Source organism: Primulina tabacum, chromosome 2, assembly GCF_025594145.1.
Source record: "Primulina tabacum isolate GXHZ01 chromosome 2, ASM2559414v2, whole genome shotgun sequence".
NCBI classification, from domain to species: domain Eukaryota; kingdom Viridiplantae; phylum Streptophyta; class Magnoliopsida; order Lamiales; family Gesneriaceae; genus Primulina; species Primulina tabacum.
Window position 1 is genome coordinate 3,918,958 of NC_134551.1, and position 24,868 is coordinate 3,943,825.

The window sequence follows — 24,868 nt, forward strand, 5'->3', positions numbered from 1 at the left end:
ACGAAAGAATATGTAGTGTATTAAATTTTTTCTTAGTTGAAACGAAAGAATATTTCCCATGTTTCGTGACCAAAATGTACCATGCTCTTGTGATGATAGATAATTTGTTTCCTGTCAAAAATATTTTATGTTGCTGTTACTGAACTTTGGAGATTTTATGTCTCGGTGAGAAAACTCTACGCTGCCTCACCTATTTTGTTCTTTCGGTATCTCCAAAATAATTTCTCCATTATATAAGAATAAAGCTGCATTATTCCAAATTTTCTATAACTTGTATTAATACTTTTAAAAAATTAGTAAATTTACCAGAATATCATCTTTATACCCAACCCTTATGTATATTATTCTATCATTTATTAACTAACAAGCTCATTATTCTAAGTTTTAAATATGCTCTCGAAAAAGTGTTCAATTTTTTTTTCTTTTCAGGATGGAGTTTAATATGCCTCTTCCAAGTCCGTCCCAAACATCAAGTGCAACAGAATCTGAAACACAAGAGTCTACAGCTAGAAAAAGATTAAGAAACTCTTTGAAAGAAAAGCCTCCTATGGCTCCTAAGCATTCCAGGAGTATATTTTGGGAGCATTGTGAAAAGAGTACAAGAAAGTTGGCTAATGAGAGCGTACAACAATTAGGGATATGTAAATATTGCAAAGTTGAGATCCCAACAGTTTATGGAAGTACTAGTGGGTTAAAAAACCACTTAGTAAAGAGGTGTAAGTCGAGTCCTCTCTACGAAGCATGTACAGATGATAAAAGCCAAACTATTTTGACAAATGAGACTATGGGGCAAGGAAATGCCTTGGTTCCTCATGCATATAATCAGAAAAGATGTGAGATGAAATTGGCAAGGTATGTGATTGTTGATGAAGTGTCTTTTAGGGCTGTCGAAGGGAATGGGTTTGTAGAATTATTGCATGAATTACAACCGAGATTTAGAATTCTCGATCGAAAGAAAGTTGCAAGTATGGTTTATGATCTATTCTTAGTTGAGAAAGCTAAGATACAAAGTGCGATCAGAGGCCAAAGGGTAAGTGTCACAACCGATACTTGGACATCCATTCAAAACATAAATTACATGGTAGTGACAGCTCATTTTTTGGATTGTGATTGGAAGCTACATAAAAGAATACTTAACTTAATAACAATCACTAGTCATGCCGGGGAAGAAATTGGCAAGATGATTGAGGTTTGTTTGAGAGGGTGGGGGATAGAAAAAGTCTTTTCAGTCATAGTCGACAATGCTTCCTCTAATAACACTGCAATTGATTACTTGAAAAGAAGAATGAAAAGTGAAAATTCATTGTTGTTTGAAGGAAAATACTTGCATTTGAGATGTGCTTGTCATATACTTAACTTGATTGTTAAGGATGGCTTGAAAGAGTTTAATGCTTCAATTAAAGCTATAAAAAATGCAGTTGTTTTTATTCATTCTTCACCATCAAGGTTGAATAAATTTAGGGAGTTTTTCGTGCTAGCCAAGTTTTCTAGTACATCCACGGTCCCAATGGATGTCAAAACAAGGTGGAATGCAACTTATAAAATGCTTGAAATTGCATTAAAGTATAGAAGGGTGTTCGAAAGAATGACCGAAGAATGGTTCCCTTTTATGAATTATTTTTGTGAAAAAGATGAAAATGGTAAAGAAATAGTAGGGCCTCCAAATACTGATGATTTGGAGAATGCAAAGGCTTTCGTACACTTTCTAAAAAAATTTTATGATGCCACTTTGGAGCTAAGTGCATCTAAAAATCCTACTTCTCAAATTATTTATCAATCGATGGTTGCACTAAAAGTCGAGATTGAGAGAAAGAAAAGTGATGATTCAGATCAAACTCTTAAAAAGGTAGCAAGTGCAATGAAGTTAAAGTTTGACAAGTATTGGGGGAATTTGGATGATTTGAACCCTTTGATATTTATCGGAAATGTTTTGGACCCGAGGAACAAACTTCAAATGATCAAAGTCAGCATAAAAAAACTAGGAGGCACTCCTACAAGGATCCAAGAGTTCGTTGATAAAGTCAAACAAAACTTGGTAGCTTTGTGGATTGAGTTCAAGGGAATACATGATGTATTGAATGTTGAGAATCAAAGTATACAAATAGAGTGTGATGGTGCATATGGTGATGTTAGTGGTGGTGGTGGTGGTCTTTGTGATGAATTGTTTGATGATGTGGAAGCACAGAACGAAGAAGAACAACTTCAAGAGATATCCAATGAAGTTGATAAGTACCTAGCCGATGAGATTGAAAAACGATCTAATCAATCTTTCAATCTTTTGGAGTGGTGGAGAGCAAGTGAAACTAGATACCCCATCCTTTCACTTATTGCCAAGGATATTCTTGCAATTCCATGCTCAACCGTTGCTAGTGAGTCTGTTTTTAGCTTGGGCAAAAGAGTTGTGGATCCTTTTAGGAGCAGTTTGAGTCCTAAAATGGTAGAGGCATTGGTGTGCACCAATGATTGGCTAAGAGCAGAGGAGTTCAGTTTTTGGAAAGATCCAACCGACGATGATGTTGAATTATATAAGGAAATTGAAGAAATTGAAAAGGGTGAGAGTTTTTCTATTTAATTAAGTTTAAAGTCATATAATATTTGTCATTATTAATCTAACATGAATTATAATGCTTTTTGCAGCTGCAAACGCCACTCAAGACCGTGCCAACATTCCATCTTCTGCCTCCACTTTGGTCTAACTTAAAGAGTAAGACTATTTTTATAAGTTAATTTAGTTTTGAACTTTTGCAAGTCTTTTGACTACACACGAGAAAAAAATATTTGGAGTTGGTGCATATTTTTCTTTGGCTATGTGAAGAAATGGAGATCAAAAGAAACTAAATTTAACTTGTTTGTATTTTCTTATGTTATTTGTAGGAATCTTGCCACGAAGTCCAAGCTATAATCAATTTTTTGAAACCTCGAGTACTTCTCATTTGAAAGTGGTATGGCATGAAACAAATAGTCCGAGGATACATTTGTCTCCAATGGTAATCTTAGTGTAATACTGTTTGTTTATAGTAAGTAATTGTTCGACCAGAAGAACAGAAGAAATCATGTTAATTTGAAATGCTTTTTGGTAACTACAATGTGGCTCCTGTCTCCAGAGGGTGGTGATGTCTTCTTCCTCATTACTGCTCAATGTTAATGGTTATTTGATCCTAGATTTAATACTTCTTACTAATCATTTATCTCCTACAAGATACCTACATTGAGTCATATGATTGTTTCATATTATAATTTCTGGTCTTGGATATTCGTTTTCTTTATAGGAAGTTTATATTTTACAGTTTTTTTAAAATAATTTCGGTATAGTCGGTATTTACCGATACCGTATCAAAAAATCGGTATACCGAATATATTGGTAAGAACGGTATGAATTATATATCATGCCGAAATTTCGGTATACCGAAATCGGTATCTGTTTTTCCGGTACCGAAATTTTCGGTACGGTATACGGTTTTTTTAAAAAATTCGGTATATCGTACCGAACCAACCCTACATTAGAGTAATTAATTTGACATGACATTTCATACAAAAGAACTTTTCAATTCTATTCTAACATTCTATGTAAATAGAGATTTTATTTTTTACTAGTACTTTTAACATATCTCATCAATCTTTTTTCACATTTCTCTCACTAATTTCTAAAGATTTGGTAAATCAATTTTTACTTATTTAATAATCATTTAAATATATAAAAAAATTATATATAAAACAATTATTTGAAAAGTAAACATATATGAAATATAACGTGTTCCTCGTTAACGTCTGTGCCACTTCACTAGTCGTTATAATTTTCAGCAAAAAAAAAATTACAAAAACTTGTATAAGACCGTTTCATTAGTCAATTTTGTGAGACGAATCTCCCACTCAACCCGATACATGAAACAATATTACTTTTTATGTCAAAATTATTACTATTTTCATAAATATAGATTGAGTCATCTTTTCTTACAAATATAGATTTATGAGACTGTCTCATGTTAAAATTACTCATAAATAATATGTGCGTAAACATGCATATAAAATTAGTGTAAGTAAACAAATAATACTGAAAGAATAAAATAAGAGATATGTTTTAAAAATTCTCTCTTAAAAATAAATTTGACTGGCATTCAACGGGGCAAGAGAACATGATATGGAATCGATCAATACTGGATATTGATTTTTATAATATTTTGGTAGGGTTAGCCACGTTGAATTAATTTTTATTTATATTTGTTTTAACGTGAATAATTATGTGTTGAGGACCTGTATACTAAGTTAAATCCAAAATTAAAATTATTAGTATAAGTTTTGATTATTAGACTTTAATGTATCTAGTATGTTGTGAATTTTTAATATGCAGAGACATAAGTGTAATTTCTTTTTTTACAATGAATTAAAACAGAAATATCAGAAAATAATGAGAGACGTTATCTATATATGAGTCATGGTCCATAGACTTGTAATCAATTTTCATATTCTCTACTCAATTAAGAAAATAGTTCGGAAGATAAAGTTAAAATATTTCTCGATAAAAAGAGTTCAAGATTATTGTTTCGTTACGTTTTTGCTTAAATTTTTAGTCAAATCCTTAATCATTTAGCATTACAAACATAGTCGAAACTGTGTTTGATGGGGTCTGAAGTAAAAATTTGAAAATAGATTCTCTTATTGCTATAAATAATGCTAAAATTCAGTTAGCAAATAATAAATACAATAAATATACAAAAAACAATATATTTGTAACGCCCCGGAAATTTTAAGGTCCACGTAAACCACATGCATGCAATTATTAAATTATTTTGTATTTTAATTAATAAATTAATTGCATGAATTAATTATGTTGTGCATACTTGCATGTTTAAACTATATTTTTCTATATGATTGCATTAAAATGTATTTTTAAAGGTTATTCAAGTTGCCATCGAGGAACGGAGATCGAGGGCTGAAGAAAATAGAAAAATGTTTTTATTGGTTAATTGTTTTTAATTATTTAAATTATGGGTGATGTTTTTTTCTTATTTTTAAAAATATGGGGTTTTGAGGTGATTTTATACGTCGGGACGTAAATTTTTATCGGTGTTGGATTTTCAACAAAAATACGAGCTTTTTGGCAACCCGGCTAATAAATTCGCAAATTTATTTAAACAAAAACCTTGTTAATATTTTTATTAAATTTTAATTAAGCACTAATGGACCTAACTTGTATGCTTAATGGGCCTAAGCTTGGTTAGTACTTAATTAACTATTTAATATGTAAATTAGACCCCATAACCCCACACTTTCACGTCACTTTCTGAATTTCTTTCACCCTCAATTTCCCCTCATCATACACGACACACACACATCAAAAACTCAAGGAGAAAGTCGAGTGATTCAAGGAAAATTCAAGTCTAAGCCCTCTTCGTCGTCGTTCCTCGTCGCCAACATTAAATCGTGCGTTTAATACGCAAAGGCATGCCATAAATCTTTCTTTTCTCATCTTTCACACCATATTATGTGTTTGGTACATGATTCCAGGAAAAACATGATACACTTTTCATATTTTCGTTTTTATGGTTATACATGCACAAAACAAGAGTTTTTCTTTTTTAAAACTCCTCCTATTGATGCACAAAAGGGCTGCCATGGTAGGGAAACTTGAAAGGATGTTTTTCCACATGTTTAAGAATCCATAGATGCATGTTGGAGGGGCTGGACAGTAGGGGTGCAAGATAGAACGAAAATTGCATGTTATTGGGCACTAGGGTTTCGGTTAGGGAACTTAGGGGCTTGCGGCTCTTTTCTTCCGATAGGGCACGACCAGAGGACACTAGGGGATTACGTGAGTATCCTAGAGAGGCTGCACGACGCTGGTTTAAAGGGCTAGGCAATCGGGCGATGAGGGAGGGTCGTGCATGGATCGAAGGGTCGCGACAGTATGGTTTCGGCTTCTAGGCGTGGGAGGCTCTGTCCAGCAGGTTCTTTATGGGTTAGTCAGGGTCCTAGGAGGGTAAACTAAGGTCTGGACACGTGGCTAAGGGGCTGGAGTCGAGGTTAGCTTAGGATCGAACCAAATATGGGCTAAGGTTTGTGCAGAAATTTTCAGTAGGTATCATAGGCTGTCCAGGGGCTTTAATTGGCTTGTATTGGCTTGAAAACAGTTTATTTAGGTGTAATTAAGCTTTGGTTGAAATTGGGTAAAGTTTGGTTAAGTTTCGGGTCCATACGAGTCAAAACCGGGATATACGTCTAAGTTTAAAAACAAATCAGGAAACGCCTAGTTTAGGCCTTATAAAATTATGAAAAATTAGGGTTAAGCTTAAATAATTATTAGAAGTCTAAGTTTTTAATTTGGGAATTTTATATTAAGGTTTGGTTTAATTCGGGATTAAAACGCATTAGTACGTCTTATTTGAAGATTAATTTAAAAGTCCTCGATTTAAGCTAAATAAAAATATGTAAAAATTCATGTAGGCTTAAATAATTATTTCGGACATGTTAGAGTCAATGGAATTAAGAAAATGTCAAAAACGGGAAATTTTATGTCCAGGGGTAAAACGATCTTTTTACACCTAGAAATTAGTAAACGTCATGGCAGTGCCCTGAATGCTGTTTTATGTGCTAATATGATTATTTTCTATAGTTATGGATGTTTATGGAATTTTTATGTTAAAATGATATTTTAAACGTTTATGGGATTTTATATGTTAAAATGTCATTTTAAATGTTTATGAAATGTTCATTATTAAATTATGATTTTTAAATGTCTAAGGGATTTTTATGATTTAAGGAAGACATTTAAAAGACATGTTGCATGCTTGGTTTCAAAAACAAAATGTTATGTTATGCATGATTTTTATAAAGTGATGAGAATGTAAATGTTGAAGGAAGTGAAGTGATTGTGACTAATTCGTTAATGTTGGCGACGTCGTGAGGGTTATGGTCCCAGTGGGAGCCCGACGATCGTGTTTCCATCATTATGAATATGTGGTAACGGTTAAGTGGTAACGGAAGAATGAGAATATCGTGAGGGGAAAAGGCCCCAGAGGGAGCCCCGACGATCGTATTTCTATTCGAATAATGATAGGCCAGGGCCCAGTTGACCGGTGAGAGTGTTGCTGGTGTCCCCCGCCGCCCAGTACTGTGGTTACATGTAGATGGATCCATCGACCCTCATGATAATGATCAGTAAAGTCACAATTATCGATCTGAATTCAACAAAGGAAAAAGAAAAGGAAAAGGAAAAATGTTTATGATCATGAAAAAAATGTTTTATGTCATGTCATGTTGAGGGAAAAAAAAAGGAAAAGGTTAAGGTTTATGTGATGCCTGTCATGAAAATGTTTATGCTTAAAGTTGATGCATCATTATGAAAATGTTTCTATTTAAAGTTCATGCATCATAAAAGATTTACAAAAATGTTCATGTTTGAAGTTTATGCATCTTCATGAAAACGATATTTTAAGTACAAATATTTTTCACTGTTATATGTTGACTGTATTACGTATTACTTGTTATCAAGAGTATGATATGTTGAGTCTTTAGACTCACTAGGTGTGATGGATGCAGGTGAGTTTGAGGGAGGTCTTGACGGGTGATTTGACTGGACTGAAGGTGCACACAACCCGAGGACCAGCGCTTCTATTTTTCCGCATTTACGTTTATGATTCATGATTTAAGCTAAAGATTTTTAGACTATTTATTTATGCTTTTGAGAGATTTTTGAGAGGTTTAGTATGGGCTATTCTTTTCAAACTATTGCTTTTTAGATTTGGTACAACAGTTGACGATTTCATTTTTATGACTATTTCACTTGATTTTTAAAATGCTAGTTGGATGATGTTTTATTTTAAAGGGAAAAATATTTTATATAAATATTTTCATGTGAAAAATGTATATGGCCGAAAATTGAGTGTTAAAAAAAATATTTCTAGCACTTTTAAAGCAATAAAAAGGGCAGACGTTTCAATATTACATAAAAAAACAATTCAATAAATATTTGAAATAATTACATAAATAACAATTGTCTAGCTATTTCAGATAAAAACATATATATCAAATTTGTATAATCCGGTTTTTTGATAATTTATTTGTCAATTAACAACATAGCTAGCTCATTTAGTCTATTTTTTGACATTATTGATCGAATATAAGTGTTTATTAACTTCAACTTCAATATGCTTCTTTCTACTTTTGCAACTGTTACTATGATATTTAACAAAATCTTATAGGTAATATAAGTATTTGAGAATAAATCATTCAGGTTTGCCAAACATTGTAGATCTTAAAAAATTGTTGAAGTTCAATACAACACTTCATCAAACTAGTCAAAGACTAACTCGTTAACTTCTCCAAACTCAACAAATGCCCCAAAGTCTCTTGATATTATTTAAATCATTCATATCGAACTTGAAGAAAAGATCGAGTTTGATCAATTACAAGCACAAAATAATCAGATTACTCTTCTTTTTATTTAATATTGGATCAAATTTTTTTTCCAACGTATCATCATCTCAAAATATTATATTGGACCTCCGATGGTTTTTTTATTTCAAAAGCCAAAAAGATATCGATTAATCTCGATGGGAATCTGCGGATTGGGGTGTCCAGCAGCAGCGGCAGGGCGGCGGATTTTTTCTGTGGCTCGAGGGTGCAGACGGCGGAATCCGTACTCTTTCTGGGAGGATTCTGAACGTAAACTCGTCGGCTTTCACGAAGTTCCTAGCGGCATCTACGCAGTTGGTGTTTCCAAACCCTGATAATATATACCAGCAAAAGGATTGCAGACACCACGCTGTAAGTAATCTTCATCTTCTTGACTTCTTCATTGAAAATCTATGGTCACTTATGCAGAAGAAACCAGTACTTATATGGGATAATATCATTTTTTATGGAAAGTTGTATCTAATTGGAAATTAGAATAAGATTTTTTAAATTTGGTTTTAGTGGGATATTTTAGTCAACCAACTACCAAGTTTATATATACTCCACTTTTTTTTTTTTTATTAAAAAAACATGTTTAAATTTCTCAGTAGATTCGGTTTTTAATTAAAAAAAATTGACTTAATTTTTCTTGCGTCATCATCATCTCTTTATATTTCACATGTTTCGAGTGTGCAATTAAAATGATATATAACGTTATTAATTCATGAGGTTTGCTTTGTGTCTTTGATTAGCAATGAATATGATGGCAACGAGCTGGGTTCCATATTAAACCCGACATGTTTGGGTTTGGTTAAATCCGGTGAAACAGGTCTACAAGCGGGTCCGGGGCGGGTAGATTGATAGATTATACTGTATAGAAGGTACGAGTAACGGACTTCGTTGGAGGGTGATTACTATGTTGCATAAGAAGATTTGCATTTGGGGAGGTAAGATAGGAAGTTCCACTACATTTGCATGCATTTGTATATAATATGTAAATGTATGTATCGAAAAAAATTATAATATTTTAGAAAAATGGAACTCGATTAACATTCAACGATGCACGAGAAGGTTGCAGGGAAACGATCAATACTTTAAAATATAAATGATGTTATGCATAAGCCATAGCCAATTAGAATTTAATTCCATTATTGGCAGAAGGAGCTAGAGTGATTATTAGGGATGAGAATCAGGGGAGGGGGTCGTCCAGCGGCGGCTGCAGGAGGGGCGGCACCGTGTCGTGGCCTTTTGACGGTCCTTCCGGAGGAATGGGTCCTTTCGGGAGGATTCCAAATGTAAACTTGTCGACTTTTCTAATGTTCCTTGTGGCATCTGCGCAGTTGGTGTTGCCAAATCCTAATAAAAACCAGTAAAAGGATTGCAGAGACCACAACGGAAGTAAATTTCATCTGCAATTTTTGCTGAAAATTTGTGATCACTTATGCAGAAGAGACCAGTATTTATATATGTGGCATGCATAATATCATTTGTATGGAAATTTATATTTACTGGAAATTAGGATAAGATTTTTGAAATTCGGTCAAATTCAGAGATTTAATAACTTTTATTCTTTTAAAATAATCAACTCCTGTGCATTTGATAGATTCTCATCTGTTTCTATGGAATCTCACATAATTATAAGAGATTTTCATAGACTTTTGTGATTTACTTTTTAAAGATATTAGTAGACATTTAAAATAAATTTCATTAGATTCAATCTCTTTAGTACAAAAAAATGTTTATGTGAACTAAGAAACTGCTTACATAATATAAAAAAATTGTTGGCTTGTAATATGTCTATCGTATTATTAGTTTGACCAAAATAGCGACAAATTAAAAGTTAGTTTACCAAAACCGAATTTTGAAAACTCAATGAGCCGTGCCCTTCGAACTCATCCAACTCCGGCTCACCTCTTCCCCGAGTGATAAGACCGGCGAGGCACCAGAATAGCGGTCATATCCGCCCTCTTTGCAGGACCCGAGCCGCGGGGTGGGAAATACTTTATGACCGGAATAATCCGCATCTACTTAAGACAATGTATTTAGAGCCCGATCTTCGATTATCCTACCCGAGAAGATTAGAAGTCCAAATGTACTTGAAAATAAATATGTGAGATTCTGTAGACAGGAATACACGTGAAAATCTTCATCCAGAATAGTTCCAGATATACAAAGATCTGCTAAATATCTGCGTATCAGTGAAATCAAATAACATATACTATTTGAAGGAACTTTTCTACGTTGCTATAACTCAACACTACTCTCTTGCATTCTTAAATTTGATCCAAGCATTGACTTAAGTATTGAAAATGGCACGTAAGAAACATCTCCGGCGTCCCCTAAATTTTGTGTGTCTGTACAAACCCTTCTAGGTTCAATATTGCGACCCGAGCCAAGAAGATTTCTGAGCCCCGAGTTCTTGAAGACTTCGCTCATCAGACTGAACTCGAGGGAAATTTTTTGTTATATCAAATATGAATTATCACTATTTTGTATATATCGTTTGCACTAACAAATTGGGTAGAGATCATTTTCAAGATCTTCCTTAATGCTTTCGATACTAGATCGTGAATATGATATACAATGTAATAATAAACTAGATCTGCATATATGTCGCATTTATAAAATAGTGGATACAATATAAATTTAAATATTTTAATTCATAGTTTTTATTTTTATAATAGAAACTAAACAGGAAATAAATATTACTCTAAAATCATATATATTTGAAGAAATAAAACAAAATTATAAATAATTGATTATTTTAAGTAATTTTAAATTTTAAAAATATTTATTAATCTTCATTCTCTGAATACAAGAAGAAAAAAAATGCACCATCTATACCGGAATTAGTTACTCTAATGTGTTCGCTCTTAACAATTATAGCATTAATAGACATACCAAATTTTTTATAAATACTCTAGACTATTTAACACTCGACAACACACGAAAAGATTGCAAGGAATTGATCTATACATCAAAGCAATATGTTGTTATTGCTGAGAAAAATCTCTTCCATAGGTAATGGAGATGAAACAAGAAAAGTAAATAAGTACGGAAATAATTCGCTCTTTGATATTTGCACCCTATATGAGATTGTTATCTGGTTTTTCTAATGCAAATAGCCCGCAAGTGTTCTTCATTATTTAAAAATGAAATTTAATAACGAATATTGTTTATTTGTCGTCGTCGTTTGAATTTCTATGTGTTCTCCATTATTTACCGATATATATTCGAAACACCTTTCCAACACAACTTTTTGATCGAAATATAACCATCACATCCCTTGAATTGGTAGAAAGCATATATAGAATAGCGCGAGAAAGGTTATAAAATAGAATAGCTAGATAACTAAACCGCCCGTCAACAGATGTCATTCTTGGGCACAACATAAGAAAGGAGATTAATGGTGATAAAAATCAGCCGGGGGTGCTTCGGCTACGGAGCGTGGCGGGTACGGCGGGAAGTTGCTCCTGGTCGAAGGTCCAGATGGCGGAATAGGTCCTTTTGGGAGGATCCCAAATGTATACTTCCGGGCTTTTCCCATCCTCACGGCCTCTGCGCAGTTGGTGTTTCCAAACCCTAATAAAACAAGCAAAATGATCGCGGACACCACAGTACTGTAAGTAATCTTCGTACTCATTCTTGTTTGGGTATTTTTTTCTTATTTTTTGTCACTTATAAATACGAAACCCTAACGCATATCATCAGCATGGAAAGTTATCTTTACAATTAATGATTTTTTTTAAAAAAAAAAAGTTGTTTAAAATAAGATTTTGGAAATTTGGTGTGAATGAGATTAATGCATAATAAAAAATTAAAAATTGGTTATGTAAGTTTTCATGTGTCAAATTTTGATCATGTGGCATGCATAATATCCTTAGTACGGAACTCTATATTTACTGGAAATTAGGATAAGATTTTTGAAATTTGGTCAAAGTCAGAGATTTAATAACTTTTTTAAAATAATCAACTTTTGTATAGTTGGTAGATTCTCATCTATTTCTATAGAGTCTCACATAATTATATGAGATTTTCATAGAATTATATAATTTATTTGGGAAAATATTCGTAGACATTTAAAATAAATTTAATTAGATTCAACATATTAAGTACAAAAAATGTTTATGTGATCTAAGAAAATGCTTACATAATATAAAAAATTGTTGACTTGTAAGATGTCATCAATTTGATCAAAATAACCGAAAAATTAAAAACTAGTTTATCAAAACCGAACTTTAAAAACTCAATTAACCTAATCTAAAACTAAATGAAAAAAAAAATCATTTTCCCTTCTACATTGTGATATAATACAATACCAAGTTACCAACAAAATATTCGTTACTTGCCTCGCCCAGCCGAGCCGTGCCATTCTAACCCATACGACTCCGGCTCACCTCTTCCCCGAGCGATAAGACCGGCGAGGCACCAGAATAGCAGTTATATCCGCCCTCTTTGCAGGACCCGAGCCGCGGTGTGGGAAATACTTTATGACCGGAATAATGCACATCTAGTTAAGACAATGTATTTGGAGCCCGATCTTCGATTACCCTACCCGAGAAGATCAGAAGTCCTAATGTACTTGAAAATAAATCTGTGAGATCATGTATACACGAATATACATGCAAGTCTTTACAGATAATGAAAGAATCCCGAAGAGCTCCGGATATATAAAGGATCAGAGCAAATCAAGTAACATATCACCTATTTGAAATAACTTTCCTAACTAGAGTTTTTCTTCTACAATGCAACTGACCTTTCCCATCTCTATAAATACACAGTAATGCTCCGCGATTTAATTCGTTCACATATTGCCATAACTCAACACTACTTTCTTGCACTCTTAAGTTTTATCCAAACACCCTAAATTTTGTTTATCTGTACAATCCTTCTAGGTTTAATATTGCCGACCAATGCCAAGAAGATTGCCCAGCCCCAAGTAAATTCTTTATTATATCAAATATGAATTATCATTATTTTGTATAGATGTTTACACTAACAAATTGGGCAGAGAGCATTTTCAAGATCTTCCTTAATGCTTTGGATACTAGATGGTGAATATAATATACAATGTAATAATAAACTAGACCTGCATATATGTGGCATGTATAAAATAGTGGATACAATATAAATGTAAACATTTTATTTCATATTTTTTATTTTTATAATATAAACTAAACAGGAAAAATATATTACACTAAAATCATATATATTTTAAAAAACAAAATAAAATTATAAATGTTGGAACATTTAATGTTCGCAATCTTGCTTGATTTTGATGTTAACAAAACTTGTTATTTTGTTACTAATGAACTTACCTAAATGTGCAGTTAGCTGAACGTAACTAAAGCTATCGAGGAATGCAAACTGAAAGTACCAACTGATTAATCGAACTGAACCAGCTCAACTGATGAATCATAAATCAGTTCAATTGATTGTCCAGTTGATAGGTAGTTCAGCAGAAGACCTACAAAAACCCGGCCGGCTGATGAAGAGCCCAGCTGAACAGTTCAACTGAAAGAGTGAAATCAGTTCAACTGAAAGAGTGAAATCAGTTCAACTGACGAGTCAACTGATTTCACCAGCCCAACTGAAAATCAGTTCAGGACATTAGTTAGAACCATTCAGTTACAGAACATGACAAGCTTATTCAATGGAATCCAGCTGTGCGCACTGAGGAAAAGCTTTTGTCCAGTCAAAGGACAATAATAGACGTTGCATCGAGGTTAAAGACAAAATGTTCCAGAATGATTGTCGGAAAAGTCGAGACACAAATTTCAAGGAACGCATTCAAGCTGCAATGATCACATGTGATGAGTCTTGATGTATGGTCGCATTACTGCTATAAATATAGACCAAGACCATCAACAACTGGAGCGGTGCAAAAAAAAGAGAAAGAAAAAAAAGAGCACGCATATTACATATCAGCTTACAAAGAAGCAATCAGCCCAGTCGAGGGAACACTTTAAAGTTATATCAGCTTAGTTTAGAAGCTTATTTCCCTCAGTGTATGAGAACACTTTCGGGTTCTTTTCAATCAGTTAACCAGTTTACACATGCTAAAAGTCTTTAAAATGTATCAGCTTTCTTCACGAATGATTATTTCGAGTATTTTCCGCTTGATTTGTAACCAAACTCGATCTAATTCATCGGTGTTTACATTCTTAGAACACGAGCTATTGCAGCTCATTGAGAATATCGTGTTTGAAGCACCCTCGCAGGTGCCCGAACGGATTCATCAATAAATAATTGATTATTTTAAGTAATTATAAAAATAATTATTAATCTTCATTCTTGGAAAAACAAGAAAAAAATGCTCCATTCATACCGAAATTAGTTACTCTAATGTTCTCGCTATTAACTCTAGCATTAATAGACATACCAAAAATTACATAAATACTCTTGACTATTTAACACTCAACAACACACGAAAAGATTGCAAGGAATTGATCTATACATCAAAGCAATGTGTTATCCTTGCTGATAAAAATCTCTTCCCTAGGTAATGGAGATGAAACAAGAAATGTAAATAAGTATTGAAAAAGTATAGGCTTGAACTATGGAAATGATTCGCTCTTTGATATTTGCACCCTATATGCGATTGTTATCGGGTTTTTCTAAGCAAATATCCTGCCAGTGTTCTCCATTATTTGAAAATGAATATTGGTTATTTGTAGTCGTTTTTTGAATTTCTAACATGGGTGTATTCAACCTAGAGATTTAACGACTTTTAATGACTTTTTTAAATAAGAGACTTTTGTGGATTTGACAGATATTTGTAGAATCTCACAAATCTCACAGATTTCTAAACAAAATTCCATAGACTCCTGTAGACTTTTTGCAAGACTTTTGTAGACTTCTGTTAACTTTTTCATATAAAAATCCATGACTCTTGTAATATTTTTATGGGGATATATTCAATCTAGACTCTTCATTTGAAATAATATTATTATTATTATTAATGTAAATAAAATTTATTTAAAATGTAAATAGATTTTATTTGTGAAAACAAATAATGAATCACTAGTCAATTTAGAACTCAAAATTGAACTTCTCGATCCTAACAAATTCAACATAAATTATTAATTAATCAAAAAATTTAGAATATATAACAATTTCTTTTTGTGAATATTAGATTAAAAAATCAAAATAGTATGACAATTTGATAAAATTTCAACAGTAGTTTATGAAATAAAATCTAACTTATATTGACAATATGATCAACATCGCTCCACATTTGATTTGCTATAGCATCTTTCCATGCATTAGCATTTGTCCGTTGTTGTTCTTGTGTATCGAATAATTCACCAAAGTTATCATCTTCGTAAACTTGTTCTGATGAAGATGGTGGAACTTCAATCTCGGTTTCAACTGGAAATTCATCAGAACGACACTCCTTGCGAAGAAAATTGTGTAAACCAGCACAAGCCAATACAATCTCTGTCTGTGTTGTATATTTAAACGGAGGAGCAGTTTTGAATAATTTGAACCGCGATTTAAATATGCCAAATAACCTTTCAATATCGTTCCTCAAAGAAGCATGACGGAGATTGAACAACTCTTTTGCATCTTCAGGGTGGCGACCTTGGCCAGTGAAATCTTGGAGATGATAACGCACACCACGAAAAAGAGCCAAGAATTGACGTCGATTTGGATATCCACCGTCCACTAAAAAGAATTTACCTATCAAACCATATTTTGTAGGATCAAGTAACTAATGTATAGAATATATAATCCTAAAAAATAAAAAAAAATTAAATAAGCTAGTAGCATTAAAAAAATAACCTTGTGTCACTTTAAGCCCGTTATTTCTTGATAAAGCATCTGTCAATACGTTTGAATCATGTGCAGATCCCTCCCATCCACTGAGCACATATATGAATTCTAAATCAAAGTTACATGCTGCTAAAACATTTTGAGAAATCGTCCCATGACGATTACGATAACTATTAGTATCACGCCCAAACACCGTGGCAGGAATATGAGTGCCATCAATAGCTCCAATGCAATCCTATAACAACAATATAATAATAATAATTACAACAACATCAATAACAAAAACAACAAAAAGAATTTCATTACTTACTTTGAAATAAGGATAAAATCTTGTACTCTCTCTTATTTTTTCGGGCACTGCAGATCCAGGTTTGACCATCATATCTGCTGCAATGCTATTTAATGCTTTCAACACCTTGTTGAAGTTTTGGCTTGTATTGTAGTGTGATCGTTCGAAGGTTTTACGAATTAAGCAATATCGGGTATTATGACCAACAACGAGTAAAAATTCGGCAAGCATTTTTTCAATACAAATGTATCTTGTATCTTGTAAATGTGTTTTCTCTCTAAGGATGTTGCACAATTTTAAAAATACATCGGGGTACATTCTATAAATCTCTCGAAAGTTTGTTGGATCTTCTTTTAATATTTCATGAATATAATCGTATCCCCTTGAAGTTATTGGTCGTCTATTTAAAAGACGATGGACACGTTCACAATTCATGTTAGCTATATGCTTAGTAAAAGTATAGAGGCTCCCACGAACTTCAACTAACAAAAACCTAATAGTTTCGTGTAATTCTTCTTCAAATTCATCTTCTTCCATTTGTTCTTCTACTTCATCAACGTTGATATTTGACATTTAAATAAACTACCTGATATCAAACAGATAATTAAAATAAAAGAAACTCTATAAATTTATTAAAAACCATTCCATGTATCAAACAAGATATGTTCAAGAAACAACAAAAAACTTATATAAATCATCCAAAATTCAAGAGTTTTCTACTAGATCAATAATTAGAAAAACAATTCGAAACAATGCGAATAGAATTTTTAACATAAGGTAACTATTTAAGAATTGTGTTTCAAAACATACTCATTCATTCAATTTATAATCTATCCATCCCGAACGCTCTTCAATGGTCATTTTCAAGAAATCCATCTTTTTTGATCTGGTATTGAGTAAATCAAGTACCTTATATCGAGTACGATTATCCAAATTTGGGACCTCCTTGATAGCATCCCAACAAGTGTCACCTGCATTCCCTATTGATTCTATCTTAGAAACCACCTTCTCAAGACTATGGGAGAACTCATGCATAGCATTTGGGTCAATACTTTTGAATGTGTTTGATTTTGCTTCAAACTCGGTCCTATCCCGTTTCCTAGTTGTTGCTGGAACCTCTGAACTTATGGGCTGAGAGGGTAATGGTGAAATAGAGTCCTCGAAAAATGGAGGTTGATACGAAGATTCTTGTCCGTCACTTTGCACGAAATATTCACCAATGTTGTGATCAAACACATAATCGTCTATTAAACTAGTTCCCCTATTTTCTTCTATCTCAAATTTTCTTGCATCAGTGTCATCTCCTACTCCAATTGAGTGTTTTCCTGTAGCAGTTCCAGTCCCAACCACAATTCTCAGGTCTTCATAATCCTCAAAAGTGTCTGTCCGATAGTGTTCATGTTTAGGGTGAGACTGGTAAAGAGCAAAAAATAACATCAAGTGTTAAGCTAGTTATAAATCTAATTGTAAATATAAATTTTATTTTTTTAAACTCGAAGACTCTCACCTTAAAATAATCTTTCCATACTTCGTCATTAGCCGTGAATTTCTTTGTCTCAGGATCCCATCCAAAACCAGAGTTATGACGCATAAGCTTACAATAACTGCTGTATTTTCCTTTGAACCACTTTAGACGACTTTGATATTGTGTAATAGTTTTTGCACACCCAATCTTGTCGTTCAGAGCGGGAAGTATTTTCTTTTCTACAGTTTTTTTGCTAAATACTCCATTCTTATCACGCCATCCTCTCATGGCAGCATCAACCATAATTTTTAGCAATTCATTGCTCTCTTCAATCGTCCACACATTATATTTTTCTCGTGAATCTCCCATTGATAGTATTACTTGAATATGCATAAGATAAAATCTCAAGAACAACTCACAACAAATTTTATTAATATTCTATAATCCATAACAAACCTAAAACTATGCAATATACGCATATTGAAAACATGATATTTAAATAATAAAAAAAACTTACAGACTATTAATTATATTCATTCAAACCTAAAACTATGCAATATACATATACTAAAAACATGATATTTAAATAATAATAAAATACTGACAAATTAATAAAATACTTGCAAATTATTGATTATACTCATAACAAACCTAAAACGATGCAATATACATATATTAAAAACATGATATTAAATAACAATATTATTAATGTAGTAAGACATTTGATACAATTGTGAAATTAGGATTGTGTGCATCGAATTATTCTCAATAGGATTTGTGTGAATGTGTAGACAAAATCGTGAAATTATATAGATTTATGATAAATAATCATGATCAATCTGACAAGGAAAAAAGAAAAATGAAACACCATAATAATTGAGAAGTCAACTTGAATTTGTAAAACAACAAAAAAAAAATCGTGACTGAAGAAGGTACCTTTGAAGGAAATTGTGCAGGAGGAAGAAGAGCGGTCGCCGATATGGGGTGCAAAAATTTGTTGATAAAAGTCTACCAAAATCTCTAGGGTGAGTAGAAGAGAATTTTTTATTTCTAATTGTTGTACCTAGTGTTTTAAATTTTGTACATAAAGAAATCTATAAGAATCATGGAAAATCTATGGAAATTTTGGATACTTATAGATTTTAATAGAGTCTTCAAAAATCAAATTTGAATACCACTTTACTTTTAACAACTCTACAAATCCTAATTTGGATACCCCAAAACTTTTATAGAGTCTATAAAAATCCATGTTAAACAAAACAAGTTTTTGAATTCAAAAAAATAGAATAGCCAATGCATAGAATAGCGTGAGAAAGGTTACCAAGAGAATAGCTCGACAACTAAACAGCCCGTCAACAGATGTTATTCTTGGGCATAAGGGTGCTCTTTTTTCAATTTACTCCTGTGAACGACGTAAGAAAGGAGATTAATGGTGATAAAAATCATCCGGGGGTGCTTCGGCTATGGTGCGTGGCGGGTGCGGCGGGATGCTGCTCCCGGTCGAAGGTCCAGATGGCGGAATAGGTACTCTTTTTGGGAGGATCCCAAAGGTAAACTTCTGGGCTTTTCCCATCCTCACGGCCTCTGTGCAGTTGGGGTTTCCAAACCTAAATAAAACAAGCAAAATGATGGCGGACACCACAGTAATGTAAGTAATCTTCATCCTCATTCTTGTTTGGGTATTTTTTCCTGAAAAATTTTGGTCACTTAGAGCATCTCCAACCCAACTCCAAAATGGAGTATTCCTTCATTATAGAGAATGGATTCTCCTCCAACCCATCTTTATTCCTCTACTCCATTTTAGAGGAAGGAATAGTAAACCTCTAAAAATGGAGGATAACTATTCAAATGGAGGATGCAAATGGAGGATGGGTTAATTATAGAATTGCCATTATGAAAATTGCAATATAACCCTTGTAGTTTTATCAATTTTTTTGGCTAATTTTTTAATAATTTCGAATTTTTTTATTTATTTTTAATGTTAAATATTTTTTTGGCCACTTTTTTTAATTTCGAATTTTTTAAATGTTTTTAATTTTAAATAATTTTTTTGTCCATTTTATATTTTATATTTCGAATTATTTAATCATAAAAAATTTATTTTAATTGTTTTATTTTCTTGCATGAATTATTTATAATTTACAATTTATAGTAGTCACGAAATAGAATTAATGAACAATGTAATGACAAAAAAATTACATAACATAATTTACTACAAACATTTATTATTGATTTAACTTAACTTGATAAACATGCAATATTTGTAGACATAATAAAGTAGACAATAAAGAAACACACACAACAATAAAGATAAACATATCACCAAAAATAAAAAAAAAAACACACACACAACAATAAAGATAAACACATTCTTATTTCATTGCAACCATGAGAGAACACTAGTATGGTAGAAGGTCGGACCCGGATGGTGAAGTTCCTCCGAAGAACTGTCCAAATGGTGTAGAAGTTCCGTCGGAGCCATCCCCCGTCTCCATTCTTTTTTGCCAAATTTTTTGTTGTTCTTTGATCAAGTATGCACGGACTGATTCATCAACGCACATAAGGTTCATCCTTAGTATTTTGTTTTCTTCTTTAAAAGCCATTATCGCATTCCTTTGTTTCTCAACAGCAATGAGTTGTTGTCGATGTACCTCAGCATTCTCCATAACAGCCACCATTTTCTCAGTACATTTAGTCATGGTGGAAATGTCCTTCAAGTGTTCTTCAGTAGCTTTTCTTTTGGTTTTGGCCTTTTTTATGCCAATTGGACGCTGAGAACTCCCTCCTGATGGATTATCTTCATCCAGGTTTATAGCAAACCCAGATAGCCCTCCAGAATCGGGTGTTGGTGATTCTGTGTTGGGAGAATAGTCAGATTGGGATGAGTCGATATTCCCGCGGTTTGGTATGAAATTCGGTAAAATAGCGTTTGATGACCTAAACTTCTCTTGGTCCTTAAGCAAAGACCATACATGATCCAACCGCCAAGTCGACCCAGCTGATTGCTTAAATAAGGCTTTTGCTTGATCCAACTATAATACGGTATGAATTGTATCTTAGTCACATAAAGTAAAAAAATATAGTTTCACACAAATATGATAAAAAAAATTAATTACTCACAATGTCTTTCTCAGAAGCACCACTTGGACGACTAAGTTCCACCTGGCTAACACATGAACTAAAGTTTTGGACAATCTTGTTTATGTTGAACCAGCGACATTGGAGGGCCTTAGTAGTTCGAGGCTCTGTTGAGTTACCAGCGAGTTGTTCGTTGTATGTAGCTGCCACTCGTGACCATAACCTATCGCGTGATTGGTTTATACCAATTATTGGATTTTGGGAGACATCAAGATAAGTCATCACGAGTAGTTTGTCCTCCTCGATTGAGAAGGCAGCACCACGTTTAGATGAAGTCATTTGATTGTAAATAATTATTCAATTTGTAGGAGTTGTCTCAATGCTTCGTATGATGCTTCAATTTATAGCCAAAACATTTTAATAAAAAATCTGGATCAACGGTCTCAATTAAAATTAAATATGATCTAAAGGTGTGTATTGAAAGAACTTTATTTTAAATGTACAATGCATCTCTGACATATTATAGAGTTTCTTTATTAGATGACAGCAACTAGACAATCCATCACATGGCTTTGCTTTGAAATGCACAACCCGTGACAGCTAGTATATAGACAAGAGTGGGCTATTGAGTTGTCTCTGATTGTGACTAGACACCACTAGACAACCCATCACATGGCTTTTATTTGAAATGCATCTCAGTTGGCTTTATTGAAATACACAATCCGTGACAAAAAAAAAATGAGTTGGCTTTTATTCCATATAATATTAAAATTAAATTAAAATATCTAACATAACTAAACTAATAAGTGTCACCACTTATTTAAAGACCAGTGACTTCTTGATAATTTACTCAACTTCCTCAAAAATGAATTTTCATGAAGGAGGTCCTTCAAGTTTTTCTTTCTATGCGTCCTCGTCATCATCTGACGACGAAGATCAACCTAGTGCCAACATACAGAATGAGTTTAATCGCATTGATGAACAACAAATGGTTTTAAGCCAACTCATAAACAGTGCTACCGTTGTCTCCAATTACTTCGAAGAAAGTGATAATTTGTACCGTCGAGGCTCGATCACTGGCCATGTTGTGATTAATCGAGACAGATTAGCTGCCGAACAACGCTTGTACAATGACTATTTTTCTGAGTCTCCAATGTACAATGAATCAATGTTCAAGAGACGTTTTCGAATGTCTCGTCGGTTATTCTTGCGAATTATGGAATCAGTTCAACAACATGACAATTACTTCGTACAGAAAGTAGATGCGTTGGGGAGGCCCGGGTTGTCCCCATACCAGAAGATAACAGCTGCAATGCGTATCTTAGCATATGGTATGGCGGCAGATTCAACGGATGAGTATATTAAAATCGGGGAGTCTACTGCGATTGAAAGTTTAAAAAGATTTTGTCGGGCTGTGGTGGAGGTTTTTGGTGACTGGTATCTTCGGTCTCCAAATGCTCAGGACATTGAAAGGATTCTCCTTATTGGAAAACAACGTGGATTCCCGGGGATGCTAGGAAGCCTAGATTGTATGCATTGGAAGTGGAAAAACTGTCCAACAGGTTGGGCTGGACAATATGCTGGTCGTAGCGAAAAACCAACCATCATTTTGGAGGCCGTAGCAGATTACGAGTTGTGGATATGGCATGCATACTTTGGTTTACCAGGTTTAAACAATGACATTAATGTGTTATCAAAATCTCATCTTTTTGTTAATTTGGCCAATGGTGTAGCTCCCCCTGCTAACTATGTCATACAAGAAAAAGAATACACCATGGGATACTACCTAGCAGATGGTATATATCCAAAGTGGGCTACTCTAGTGCAAACAATCCACAATCCACAAGGTCCAAAGAAGAAATATTTTGCAGCACGACAAGAAAGTTGTAGAAAAGATGTTCAACGAGCATTTGGAGTATTGCAATCAAAGTGGGCGATAATCACTGGACCTGCACGAGTTTGGAGCAAACAGGTGCTGCATGATATCATGACAACATGCATTATAATGCATAATATGATTATTGAAGATGAAAGAGAATTGAATGTGCCAGTCACAGATTATCGCGAGGCACCCATCCCAGATGTTGAGATGGCACAGGATGAGCATGTCCGATTTCAAGAGTTTCTTGCACGCCATCGTAAAATAAAAGATAAATCGGCTCACTATGCACTCCGAGATTCTCTTATTGACCATTTGTGGGAGGAGTACAGTAATTCGAAATATTAGTATTTTTAATGGTCAATTTGTGTGTTGTTCTTTAAATCATGTGTCGTTTATGTTTGTCTTTATTTATATTTTATGTCTGTTTGATAAATGTTGTCTTTTGTTTGCAATTTGATGACAAAATAAATGTATTGTTTTAAATAAACGAGTCGAATACACATGTAGTTGTGTTATGTTTAGCGAATTAATTAAGTTTAGTTAAATAATACATTATGAAATTAATTAATTATATATATGTGTGTGTATTTGAAAATAAAATAAATTAGAGAAATGAAATATTTGGTAAGATTTAAAAGATATAGGTTGAAAATGAAATAAATTAAAAAAATAGAGTATTTCTTAATATTTAAAGAAAATGGGTTGAAAATGAAATAAATTAAAGAAATAGAGTATTTGGTAATATTTAGAGGATATGGGTTGGAGAAGGTTTTTGAAAATAGAGATTATGAATCTCTATTTTAGAGGATAGATGATGAAAAATAGAGGATATGGGTTGGAGATGGCCTTATAAATACGAAACTAGTAATTCATAACGCATATCATCAGCATGGAAAGTTATTTTTACAATTAATGAATTTTTTTTAAAAGATTGTTTAATATAAGATTTTGGAAATTTGGTGTGAATGGAAAAGTTAGTCGCGTCAACCAAGCTAATAAATACTGATATCTTTTTTAATATATATTTTTACTTTTAAAAATAATTTTTTATATTTCTCTATATAATATATTTTTGTTTTGGCCGATAATAAAGGACAAGACATTTTCAAATTATATGTACACATGCTATTAAAAATCGACTAGCAAATAAAAATTTAGATTCTTAGACTTCAATACAATAAATTTGTTTTTCTAAAAAAATTAATTAAATACACATTTTACTATTTATTTATACGTGATATCAAAGTCAATTAAACAATTTTTCAAAATATAATGACGACCTTTTAGCTCCTTTGAAAGTAACTGCAAACTTACGAAATTCATTTATGTAATATTTTTTCACATGAATGATTAGAGTTTTGATTTTGATGCAACCATCATGTTATTTCACAAACGTTTCCATAGGTATTTTGAATGGTGAAAATATGTTGAATTTTTTATATTGATATTTTTTCCTATCAAAAAACAAATAATTATGCATAAGAAAAATTAAAAAATTGTTCATGGTCCAGACGCAGCCTTCGAATTTGTCCCGAGCCTGAAATCACGAATAAAACTGTTAGAAGGGGATCGGGAGGGTGTCTCGGCGTAGCCCTTCCGACGCTCAAGTCAGAGACTGAAGATATAAGTGGAGAACAGCTAAGTGTGATGCTTAAAAATAATATACTGAATTCCTGAATTGGACGGTCAAGACTGATATTTATAAAAGAACAGTCGGGCCTGTCATGGGTCTTCCATCTGGGCTAGGGATGGGCTGGGTGTCTGTGCCTGATCTTGATGGACCCATTTATGGGGTATCAAATAAGTTAATTAATTTTAATCAATTTTCATCACAATGTTGAAATAATTCTGGGTATTATGAACATAACTGATAGCTGACATAATGTCGAATATTATTAATACGAAGAACTTGAAAGTATATCCTCAACACGCTGTATTTGAGCAACCAGAACTATGCCCAATTGATCTCGTGCGATAAGTACTCCTC

General features: G+C 33.1%; 3 protein-coding genes across 3 annotated transcripts; 1 reads left to right on the forward strand and 2 right to left on the reverse strand.

Moving 5' to 3' along the window:
* Positions 1-17,266: 17,266 nt before the first annotated feature.
* Positions 17,267-18,290, reverse strand: LOC142537172 (uncharacterized protein At2g29880-like). Its single transcript, XM_075642728.1, has 2 exons — positions 17,964-18,290; positions 17,267-17,869 (listed from the first exon to the last, which is right to left on the reverse strand). Exons 1-2 carry the CDS (start codon positions 18,288-18,290, stop codon positions 17,267-17,269), a joined length of 930 nt encoding a protein of 309 aa, XP_075498843.1.
* Positions 18,291-20,165: 1,875 nt separating this feature from the next.
* LOC142537298 (uncharacterized) lies at positions 20,166-21,462 on the reverse strand. Its single transcript, XM_075642842.1, has 2 exons — positions 21,042-21,462; positions 20,166-20,953 (listed from the first exon to the last, which is right to left on the reverse strand). The coding sequence occupies exons 1-2, from the start codon at positions 21,336-21,338 to the stop codon at positions 20,321-20,323; spliced, it is 930 nt and encodes a 309-aa protein (XP_075498957.1). The 5' UTR covers positions 21,339-21,462; the 3' UTR covers positions 20,166-20,320.
* Positions 21,463-21,636: 174 nt separating this feature from the next.
* LOC142537300 (protein ANTAGONIST OF LIKE HETEROCHROMATIN PROTEIN 1-like) lies at positions 21,637-23,425 on the forward strand. The gene has a single exon (XM_075642843.1). It carries the CDS (start codon positions 21,865-21,867, stop codon positions 23,224-23,226), a length of 1,362 nt encoding a protein of 453 aa, XP_075498958.1. The 5' UTR covers positions 21,637-21,864; the 3' UTR covers positions 23,227-23,425.
* The last annotated feature ends 1,443 nt before the right edge of the window (positions 23,426-24,868 follow it).

Coding starts and splice junctions, on each gene's coding strand:
- LOC142537172 (XM_075642728.1), bottom strand. CDS start 18,290: ATGGGAGATTCACGAGAAAAATATAATGTGTGGACGATTGAAGAGAGC. Junction 17,870..17,963: donor TATGGAAAGATTATTTTAAG/GTGAGAGTCTTC, acceptor GCTCTTTACCAG/TCTCACCCTAAACATGAACA.
- LOC142537298 (XM_075642842.1), bottom strand. CDS start 21,338: ATGACTTCATCTAAACGTGGTGCTGCCTTCTCAATCGAGGAGGACAAA. Junction 20,954..21,041: donor GTGCTTCTGAGAAAGACATT/GTGAGTAATTAA, acceptor ACCGTATTATAG/TTGGATCAAGCAAAAGCCTT.
- LOC142537300 (XM_075642843.1), top strand. CDS start 21,865: ATGAATTTTCATGAAGGAGGTCCTTCAAGTTTTTCTTTCTATGCGTCC.